Source organism: Eurytemora carolleeae, unplaced genomic scaffold, assembly GCF_000591075.1.
Source record: "Eurytemora carolleeae unplaced genomic scaffold, Eaff_2.0 scaffold1895, whole genome shotgun sequence".
Taxonomy (NCBI): Eukaryota; Metazoa; Arthropoda; class Copepoda; order Calanoida; family Temoridae; genus Eurytemora; species Eurytemora carolleeae.
In genome coordinates, this window is record NW_019397781.1 from 24,079 (window position 1) to 36,314 (window position 12,236).

The 12,236-nt window shown below is 31.5% G+C and overlaps 1 protein-coding gene across 1 annotated transcript in view; it reads right to left on the reverse strand.

Annotated features, from left to right (window-relative positions):
* Positions 1-10,873: 10,873 nt before the first annotated feature.
* LOC111715881 (pyrethroid hydrolase Ces2e) overlaps positions 10,874-12,236 on the reverse strand; it is a gene marked incomplete in the record, with an annotated part of 5,002 nt that continues 3,639 nt past the window's right edge. The window contains 2 exon segments of the mRNA XM_023491276.1: positions 10,874-11,002; positions 11,043-11,224. Coding sequence (XP_023347044.1) covers positions 10,964-11,002; positions 11,043-11,224 — 221 coding nt within the window.

Here is a 12,236-nt window from a genome sequence, read left to right on the forward strand (position 1 = left end):
AAGGAATTGAGTCTTTGCCACAAACTCAAATAGTAAAACCCCAACATCTTCAGAACCCGATGCTGAAAACGTTTTATATTTCAAACTCAGACTAATTGATCTATCAGAATTCATAGTTTGAAATATCTAAAGTTTACAATATTTGGTATTGGTATTGGTAAGATATAGTGATCAGAAAATCAGAGTTTGTGGCACAGACTCAATTCCTTAGAAATGTTTTTCTGCCTACCAGTAAAGTTTCTTAAATAATTAACCATTGTATTTTGAGAAACCTGTCTCCATTGTTGAAAACTTGGCAAAGTTAATGATTAATATACATCTCCTGGGGGTTACCAGTTCATCTCAATTTAGAAGTTTGTATTAAACATTTTAATCTGAAGAAAAGATTGGTAACGTCCATTAAAGGGACTGACTCCATTTATGGTAAGCCATGTCGGATTCATAATAGCATTTTTTCATCTAAGAAAGGATGAATGTTGAAGTTCTTTTTTTTTCTTTATTAAAGTGACGCCTCGAATCCGGGAAGATAATTGATGAATCTAACATCTTGCTTGCTTGCCAGTTCATTTAACACTAACAAATTCTCGATTCTCACTAAATTTTGCGGATTTTAGAGGTTTTTTGCGTTTTTTCGCTTTAAAAATGAATAAAATTATATAAGCAACTGCCTTGTGTAAAATTTGGGAAAATATATTTTTGCTGCAAAAATATCTCGTATTATAGTACAAGGCAGTTGCATAAATAGATATTTAACTTTACTGTAAAATGTAGAATTTGTTTTATTTTTGTACACAATAGTATTCTTTTTGCAAGTGTAGATTAGAGATTCTTTACATTATTACTTTCTACTCAACCAAAAGAAGTGGTAAAAAGAAATGCATTGTTGAAAAGCCAGGGGACCATATTTAATGAATCAAAAGGCCAGGAACCGGATTTGATGAATTACAATGACTGGGACCGGATTTGATGAATTACAATGACTGGGACCGGATTTAATGAATTGTGAGATAAGGAACCGGATTTAATGAATTGCAACGCCGGTGACTGGATTTAATGAATTGCTAGGACAGAGACCGGATTTTATGAATTACGAGGTAAGGAACTGGATTTAATGAATTACAATGAATTGGACTGGATTAATGAATTACAATGACTTGGACCGGATTTAATGAATTCCGAGGAAAGGAACTGGATTTAATGAATTGGGAGGCCAGTGACTGGATTTAATGAATTGCAAGGTCAGTGACTGGATTTAATGAATTGGGAGGCCAGTGACTGGATTTAATGAATCGCAAGGTCAGTGACTGGATTTAATGAATTGCCAGCACAGGGCCAGTGACCGGATTTAATGAATTGCGAGGACAGTGATTGGATTTAATGAATTACAATGACTTGGACCGGATTTAATGAATTACAATGACTTGGACCGGATTTAATGAATTACAATGACTTGGACCGGGTTAATGAATTACAAGGACAGGAGACTGATTACAATAAATTACGAGGACAGGGACCAGACTAATTACAAGGCCATGGACAAAAGAGAGAAAAAAGTGTCCACGCTGGATATTTAGATTAAGCATTCTGGATGAAAGGTATTTAGTGCAAGTGTTTTCAACTCGGATTCAATAATTAAAGCAGAAATGAGAATCAGAAGATTAACCAGATAGAGAGGGATTTTTTGTTTTGTTTTGTTGTTTTCATTTTCTGAGGAGTTGTTTACATAAGATAAATATTTCATATTGTGTATACCTGTCAAAGGTGAAGTCTCCTCGCCGCTTCAAATGAATATTGTGTAATCTTCTCAAATAAAATCATATTATTTTTGTTTTAAAAACTTTTTTCAGAATAAAAATGTTTAGACTTTTTTTGTAAAATAAAGGAGCTGAGTCTTTGCCACACACTAAATGTTTCTAACACCTATATATTTGCAACCTGGTGATATTTCAAACATTGATCTAACAGAATTCATAGTTTGAAAATAAGAAGAGATAAGAAAATCAGAATTTGTTGCAAATACTCAATTCCTTTACAGCAAACAGTTAGACCTCTTTATGCGGTAAACTGTTAACTATATCATTTTAATCTAAATTTATGGCTCATATTTTAATAAAGTTCCCATAAATTAACCTTCTTTATAGCGAAAACACATTCTAGCCATTTTAATTGATGCACTTATAAATGTCAATAATCCATTATCGGAAATCAAAGACGATATTCAATATGTCTCTCAATTCCCTTGCTTTTGAGACACCCTGTGATATGCAACTCTCAGTATCTCATGAGCCCAGGGGAATAAATATTTATATACAGGGTTACCCACAAAGGATGAGACTCTAACGACGACTTGAAATTCTTTAAATATGACGATCTCAACGTTCATTGCACAATTTTGTCTTAAATATTGTCTTCTAAATGCATAATCAATGATTTCTCAAAGTAAAGAAAAAATGTTTGTGTCGCACGAAATAACTAGCATCAGGAAACATGTTAACAGAAGACAGTATAAATTAATTACAGTCTTCTCTAAAGTTCATCCTTTGTGGGTAACCTTAGCTAACTGTATCAATAGTCAATAGGTTACAGATATTTAATGTTGAATACCATGCGAAAACATGTCAACAGAAATTTGAGTCGTTTTCCGCCTAATTTGTGTAAATAGAAGTAACCACTTTCTTGCATAAAAATTCCCTCTCTTGCTAAATTATTATAGAAATAAAACATTACTCAATTTTGTGGATTTCTAATAGAATATAGTCTTACCAACGAGGCAATAGTATATAGAGTAATAATTTACCCCAGTCCGTTTACTCACATTGTAAAACCTCATAAAATCAATTATGATTTAATGCTGTTAAACCCTGAATAAGCCATGCACCTAAAGAATTCATCAAATGTCGTATTCTTCACTTTCTGATAATGGAATGTTGCAGATATTTAGTTTTTTAATTAAATGATTATATGGAGCTCTATAAAACTGTTCCCGGGAACGGGAAACTTTATTTTTTTATCAAATAAACAATATCTTTCAAATTTGTCTTACCCTGTTTTTATCACAAAATAAAATATGTTAAATTTTCAATTTCCGTTCAAAAGTACATTCCGGATTTGGTCAGCAGAGACAGAAATGCTTCTTCTGATTGCACTCTGATAAAGGGATAAATGTTACTGTCGTGAATTGCACATGACACAACTACGTGAACAGTCTCTTTAAACTGCAGTTTGATATTTGCGTTTCAGTATTTCTGTACTGTTCTAAACCCCGAGTTCTGGATGAAACAGATCTGAACTTGAGGAAGAGGGAGGGACACCATGGTCGCAATGAGCCTCCATACAGTCCTAAAATGTTTTTAATCTGAAAGGGACTTTAAGGCGTAATTTCAAGTGACAATCCATGCAAAGATGGCATTTCACAACGATACCCTTAAAAGATGTGTCTGTCGTGTATGAATTATGATATCAGTGTTTAAAATTTAGGAAACTGATTATTTTCAATCATGTTTCAATTGATTTCTCTAAAAAAGTGAATTTCAAATTATGCTGACAGTCCCTTTAACATCCAATTTTTCAAAATAACAACAAACAAATTTANGGGTGTTACGTTTTAATTGAATTCTAATGAGATTAGATTCCTCGGATCTCTGTCTGCAAAAAAAAACAGAAGTTTAAACCAAATATCTCAGAAGTTCCAACTAAAGATGTCTAATTAAAGCTTATTTGATAAATTTTTCTCTTTTTAAGTTAAAATAATAAGACTAACATTTTAAGCATAAAAAGATTTTAAGTGTAAGTATATTTGGGAGGAAATTATCCCCCTCTCCCCTTCAAAAGGAAAAGGCCTTCAAAGGGAGTGACCGGCAATATGTGGCAGTACTAGACTCCCTTTCTCCTATCTCCTTTCCTCGTTTTTCAGGTTGGCGCTACCCTGTGTCCTTCCGTTACACTCTGAGTTGAAGAGAGAATGCAGTATTGTGGAGAAATTGTCTAGGACTTATTTGAGACATACAAAACGTTTAAATCATGCTTAATTACTGAGTATGAGCGCAAAGGTGACTTTCAAAATCATCCATGTTAGGGGGTTACGTTTTAAGAATCCATTTTTTTTAAATTATGCAATCGACAAAAAATGTAGCAAAAATTCTGCAGTAAACAAACAAGTTGTTTAGGAACAGGTTGAGAAAATGAAAATTAACTCTTTTCATCAAAAATAAATAATCTTATTCAGCTATCAGTTTCTGTAATCTGTGATAGTTCACAAATATTTTCTGTAGATTTTTTTAAAGAATAATTATTGAAAAGACGACATTAAAGAATTTAAGAATTCTGCGAAAAAAATTCGTAATGAATTAGAAATTCAATATAATGATGAAATAGAAATAATTAATTTTAATTTTCAATTATTGACAAATTTGTTTTCAAAATGTGTTCCTAAACATCTAATTTGTTTACTTTAGATTTTTTATACATTTTTCGTCATCGGTGTTTAAAGATTTCTTAAAAATCGATTCTCAAAACGTAACCACCCAAATGGATGATTTTGAAAGTCGGCTTTGCGCTCAAACTCAGTATTTATACATCATTTAAACGTTTTACGCGTCTCAAATGCATCCTATAAAATTTCCTCCAGAATACTACATTCTCAGTTCTACAACCGTACATTTACTGTCACTCCCTTTAAGTCAAAGTATGGAGATATCACAGTAAACTCAAAGTGAATAAATACTTAACTCATAGTTGGATGACGACAATTTATGTCCAAAGTATTTTAGAATAATATTGCGGGGCCCTCACAAGCTGTCTGTATACACTGTACCGAGCCCAAGTCTTGTCATCCGTACTTTTTGCAAACATATGATGTCTTCACTTACTTACGGTGAAACACGACCCCTGTTGGCGAAAACAAAAAGAAAGCGTAGTAAAATTAGATTATGTGCTGACACCTTTTCTGTGGTGACATCTGACGGACAAATACTATAAAGTACGGAGACATACACAGTACGTCTTAAACACGCCCGTTAAGTTGGGAAGATTCAGGCTCAGTATTTTAATTAACTGGACTCTATTTGTTTACTAACTTGTACTTAGAAATTATATGAAATTAATATCAACAAAGTAATGTTAAAAATAGGGTTTCCAAATTTTCGTTCAATCTCTTTCGCAAAAATATTGTTTAGCCAACGAAAATGAAATTTTTTGTTTATTTTCGCGAAATTCGCTGATTTTTTTTTGGAAATTTGCAAAATTCGTTCAAAATTTGTATGTAATTTTTTGCGAAATTTTTAAAAAGCTTTTATGCAAAAAGCTAAGTCTTGTGAATGTTACGTAGAGTTGAATTTTTGAATTAAAATTCGTAATGTTCAAGCTAGGGGAGGATGAGCTCCTATAGCCCCCCTCCCTGTAGTGTATATGCCCCTGGCTAGGAGCCTTTCGGTTTTTGTTTTGAAAATTTTTCAAAATTTAACCGCTAATTAATTTGCTTGCACCGTTAACGATTTGACAAACCGTTGATGAAAATTGTTTAAAGCTTCGCGCAATATCCTAACGGCTAATGCCGTTCATTGAAAAAAAACCGTTAAGGCAGTGTTTCTTCCGTTAGCGCCGTTGATAAAATTGAGATCGTTAACTAAATAAATAACTTTTTAGAAAAATAACGGAAAATATCGTTGACAAAACGAAAGTTCTTTTCTTACCCTTAAAACTAATGACTACCTAAAATTTTTCTTTTTTAACTTTTTAACGGTTAGAACTAATCATTAACAAAACAGCTAGAAAAAGATGGAACGTGGCAGTAATATATGTTTATTCTTACAAGATTTTTTTTTAAAATCAATTTTTAAAAACAAAATTTATTTAATATTAATATGAAAAGGGGAAAGGAATTTCTGAAATTGATTTCAGAAGAATATTTAATTTTTCAATATTTTAGTTCAAAATCAGACAAAAAATATTCATGATTATTATTTTTTCCTTTACTTGAATGTAGTGTTAATGTAGCATTTTATTTCACTTATATTTATTGTTTACAAGCTGCAGTGCCCGGAGTAGCCGGTGGAATTTTAAAACATTTTTTTAATTTCGAATTTTGAAAAAAAAATTATATTTAGAAGATGATAATTTACATGGTTACACACAAAGGCTGATGCTGAAAAGGCGACCCATAACTCGTATAATATGACGATCCTTAGGTTAAATTAAGTATTATGCCTTACATATAGTATTTTAATTGGCTTCTTATTTAATGATTTTGCGAAGAAAGAAACAAATAGTTGCACTGCATCGTGAATGTAAGGGAACAGAAAGTTTAATTTCTGTACAGTCATCTATCAAGTCTCATCCTTTGTGGGTAACCCTGACAAATATTTAAAAAATTTGTTTTCCTGATTTCTTGATTATAATTATTTTCCCTTTATTTAGTAAGAGCTTAATATTAACATGTTTTCTTCTCATATTCAATTTAAAATTCCTTCTTTTCCTTTAAAACTTTATTTGGTAATTTAAAGATTTAAAAAAAATATTATTTGATAACTTCAAATTTTCATCTTGAAATTTCTCCATAATAAATGAGATGAAATGGATTGGCTGCGATTCAAATTGATTAAGATTAATCAAAAGATTGTTAATAGAAACCTGTAGTGTATAATGACTAATAATAATGACTATAAAGGAAGATATGAACGGTGCTTTAATGGGTTTAAAAACATATGAACCAATCTGGTTTTTACTCGTTTAATTTTTAAGGACTCCAACTGGCTTATTTATTTTTGTATTTTTTATTGTAAAATCCAACTGATTGCTGAGAAAAACCTAGGATGATCATTTAAGGAAAGTTTTTGAGGATGAACGTTTCTTACTGCACCAGTTGTGAGCCTTAAACAGCCAGGAGCTGCCGACCATAGCTGTGCTGAATGGGATGTAGGGTTAAAGCTGGTCCTGTCCACATTAGGACTATGTCCTAGTAATTATTTACTTTTAGTTAATAATAATTTAATTTCATATTACACAGTTTTCTATAATTTCACTGTAGTCTAGGTAGTGGAGGGCAGGGGGGGTCTAACGGGATGAAGAAGGAGAAAAATTATTGAACTACTTAGTAAACTGTTTTAAACTAATTGACAACGTTTAAAAAGTTCGCAAAGTTTTAGCATTTAGTAATTATAATTTGGGATGCCATAGACAAGTTAAACTTTTTAATATGAAACACAATTTCCTTATAAACATTTAAACCAAATGTGTGTTTTTTTCAGAGAAATTTCCGAATTTGTGGACTTTTTAAATTTTTTTAATAATTTTGCAAATACCAAAGAATTATAAAGTAAAGATATTTATTTCAGAGGTGTACACATATTTTGTACTGCAGTAAAATGGCCTGTATCCTGGGCTGTAAAGTAAACACAAGTCAGATGTCACAGCCTGACATGGGATCCATCTTTCAAATAAAAAATCAAAGAAATATTCTGGTCATCTAGGAAACTTTTCAGTGAATTATCTTATAACATTATCAAAATTAAATGTTTCTATCATCCTCTGATAACCGAGTAACACTGATGCATCTATTATAATGTTTACAAACACAGCCTAGAGAGAACTGGTTTCAATATTAAAGGAGAGAATACGCAACAGCAATTAACTTTCCTTGTCTTATTACCTTGGTAAATATTCAACTTACGGGTTTAAATGCATTTCTTCAAAATTTACTTTAAAGGGGCCCTGTAAACCTTTTATCTGATTCGCAGCAGTACCCTGTAAACCTTTTATCTGATTCACAGCGGTACCCTGTAAACCTTTTATCTGATTCGCAGCGGTACCCTGCAAACCTTTTATCTGATTCACAGCGGTACCCTGTAATCCTTTTATCTGATTCACAGTGGTACCCTGTAATCATTTTATCTGATTCACAGCGGTACCCTGTAATCCTTTTATCTGATTCGCAGCAGTACCTTGTAATCCCTTTATCTGATTCCTTGGGGTCATGCGTGTTGCCTCGCTCCGAATTACGACTATTGGATACAAACAGACAAGAAAAGTATATATATTTAGATATATAATTATCTATTTATTTAATCATCTATTTATCTAATTATCCTGTTTTTCCATTTAACTTTTACTCTGGTTGTTGGCAAGATTCATGATTTTTCCTCCGATTATCTAGCTAAAGCAAAAATAAATGATTACTTCTGAACACGGGAGAAATTTTCAAATCATAGTAAAATAATTGAGGATTTTATGGATTTTCTGTTTCTTTGTTTTAAGAAGCTGTCAGCTATGTGGAAATATGGCCTATCAGTTTGAAATAATTGAATATTTTTAGCAGATATCTTTATAACCCCAGAATATTAAATAAACATATGAATATTAATATTTCCTTTGTAAACAATAAAGGCAGCTATATCAAAATCTTAGGCCTAGGCACACATAGGGTTGTTAATCGTTTTTGTAAACGATCGTTAAACGATTGTTTTTTGTTTCGTTTTCAAAAACGACCGTTTCGTTTTCGGAAAAAAACGATCGTTTTTAAAAACGACCCACTCGTTTTGAACTTTTAGAAAACGAATAGCGATCGTTTTTGAAAACGATCGAACCCTGTAAACCTTTTATCTGATTCGCAGTGGTACCCTGTAAACCTTTTATCTGATTCACAGTGGTACCCTGTAATCCTTTGATCTGATTCACAGCATGTACCCTGTAAACCTTTCTAGGAGAACAAATGCCGCGAATTAAAAGGCAACAGTTAAAAGTTAAGAGGGCGCAAAGTGCAAATAACAGCCTCAAAGCTTAGATTTCGCTATTCAGCCACAAAACTTAGAGGTTGTGCTACAGGGTGTCCACGAAATATGACAGCATGCAAGACGACTTAAATAGTCTTGCTTTTTAACATAATTTGCTGCATTTATTTGTTAACCTAATTTTAGAAGTAAATTTCTAGAGATAATAATGACAAAATTTCCCTAGTCCTGCCATTTCCAAAATGTGGTCTGCATTTTTTGTGCTTTCAATATTGCCCGAGATATGAAGAATTTCGTTCAGATTTCGACAATTTTGCTTTTATTTAACAAAATTGAAATCTGAACCAAACTCTTTATATCTCCGGTAATATTAAAAGCACAAAAAACGCAGACCACTTTTGGGAAATGCCGGGGCTAGGAGGATTATGTGGTAATTGTTAAAGTAGATAGACGACTAAATGTCACAAATAAATTCAATTATCAAAGACGACTTTCAAGTCGTTTTGCTGTAATGTTTCGTGGGACACTCTGTACGTGAATCAAACTGTAAACCTAAATATCGTACTTTCAATTCAACTCTGGTAGGTATTAATTTTGTGCTTCGCTACTTTAGTTTTCATTTTGTTTTAATAAGTGATGAAAACAAATTTGTATATTTATAACCGCGGGCCGCGTTGCAATGGAGGGGTTTAATTTTGCTTCTCTTCATCAATAAATTTAAGAAAATAGACAAATACATATAAAAATGGTTAAAATTTATAAGTTGAAGACAATTTCTTGTAGTTTTTGTATAATGGAATTTAAAGTTATTCTTCATGAAAAATAAGGTCATGACCGATTTACAACGGGAAATTTCTTATTTCCTTTCAATTTATTAGCAGATTTCTTAAAATTCTTTAAATGTCGTCTTTTCAATGATAATTCTAGAAAATCTGCGAAAGTCTTTAATAATGAGAAACCAGAATAATGAGAAAATGGAAACTAATAATTGAACAAGATTACTTATTTTCGATGAAAAGGTTAATTTTTATTTTCTCAACATGTTCCTGTTCATGACGTCTGTAGTTTATTGTAGAACTTTTTTTACATTTTATGTCGCCCTAATTTAATAATTTTAAAAAACTAATTCTGAAAACGTATCCACCCCCAAAGTAGGAGTTTTGAACGTCGAATTTGCGCTCAAACTCAGGATTTACAGATCTTTAAAAAGTTTAATATGTCTCAAATGAATCCGAAAGAAGTTCTCCACAAGACTGCATACTCAGTTCAACTACCTTACATAGCCGGTCACTCCCTTTTAGTGAAATAAATCGAAATAAATCCTTATGTAACATTTTAAATTGTTTTTCTGCAGCTACAATTTATTATTGATAAACCGAGACTTAAACTTAATGGACCGGCAATATTGGTGAACATTTATTTTCTTTGATTTTACCAATACTTCAGGAGTATTTCAGAATGTATCTGAATATTCCAGATTATTTCATGTATTTTCATGTATTTTTAAAAACATTTCAGGATTTTTTAAGATATTCAAGGATATTTCAGAAAAAAATCGAAATATTTTCAGATGTCAAAGATACTTCAGAATCAAGAATGTATCGAGATATTTCAGGAATTCCAAGCAATGCGACTGGCTTTCTCATGCCAGACCATTGTGGCCTTTCCCTTCATTCTTTGTCCCTGAAACAACTTCTTTTCCTCTCGGAAATTAAATTGTTTTAGACACAGATAATCATTAATATGTTTTGTATTAACATTTAGAAAACCACGCTTTAATATTTAATTATCAATCCGGGGTCAGTTTTCAATATTATCGTTTTACGTATTTTCCGTGTGCTAAAATGTTATAATTTTTTCAAAACGTAGACATTAGTTTCTCCAGGAAAATATGGTTGAATTCATATTTCATATTTGTAACAGTTGTTGCTTTTATTAAAATAGAACTGAGTTACTTTTATCTATTTTATGCTGGGATTTCCAACAAAAGTTCAATAAAGTAAGCTGAACAGATTATATTTAAATCATGAGAAATAAAAGACCATATTTTACCTAAAGGAAATACAAAGAAAATTATTACTGGTTTCATTTCGGAGTTTATAACACTGGCTTTCTTACTCCCCACAAAAAAAAAATTTTTTATCTAAAAATAACAAATAAATTTTTTTAATTTTATTTATAAAATACACAAACCCAAAACTTAAAGTTCATCTTTATGAAGTTCTTCAACAATATTTATCTTAAAGTTCATCTTTATGAAGTTCTTCAACAATATTTATCTTAAAGTTCATCTTTATGAAGTTCTTCAACAATATTTATCACATTCATTTCTTCAATTTCCTCCGGAGAAAGCTCTTCCGCAACTTCAGCATATCTCCTGACCTCTTCCGCATCAGCTTCCTCATTTCCGGAAACAGATTTAGCCTTACCGGAAGTGAGAGATTTTTTCCAGTAAACCGGGAGTGCATTCCACCATTTCATCCGGTGCTGAAAGGGAAGACCTAAAATGAGATAAAACGTGATAAATTATTTTAAAAATAGTTTCAAAACACCAACATTTAATTGAACAACCGAATAGATTTCTTCAAACTTCAAAATTATGAACAGATGGTTAGGGATTTAGAAAAACTTGCGATCTATAAAGAATTGTGTTCGGATTAAAAGTTGTAAATTATAAAAAAATGTTTGGTTGAAACAGTATATGAGAACACATAAAATATTGATTTAAAGGGACTGTACGCTTAATTTCTTTCAGTGGAATCCCTGATTCAGAACGGTCCCTTAAAACTAAAAGCGTTGTCTGATAATGTCTGAATCTGATATCCATATTTATAGNAAGCTTGACATTTAAGCTTGACAGCCAGCCAAGTCTATTATAAACTTGATAATATCTGACCTTGACTTCAAAGTCTACAATAAACTTCATACCTTGACAGAGTCTACAATAAATTTGACTAAATCATATATTGATAGCAAAGTCTACAATAAACTTGACTATCATACCTAGACAGCAAAGTCTACAATAAACTTGACTATACCATATCTTGACAGCAAAGTCAGCAATAAACTTGACTATACCATATCTTTACAGCAAAGTCAGCAATAAACTTGACTAAATCATACCTTGACATATTGTCTACAATAAACTTTACATTATCATACCTTGACAGCAAAGTCTACAATAAACTTGACTATATCATATATCATACCTTGACAGCAAAGTCTAAAATAAACTTGACTATATCATATATCATACCTTGACAGCAAAGTCTACAATAAACTTGACAAACTTGATTGACTGTTTCTCTTCATCTTCTGACAAAGGTCCCATAGATTCCTCAAACTTGAAATAAAAGTTTCAAAAAATTTAAGTTTTTTAAAATCCAATTATATCAGGGTTAGTTTTTGAAAAATTTAAGAAGCATCGATTATAACGATAATCTTTAACTCTTCAATGCTAGAAGAGGTTTAAAAATTTTGAAATTAAAAGGGGAATGTCCACATTTCCATACA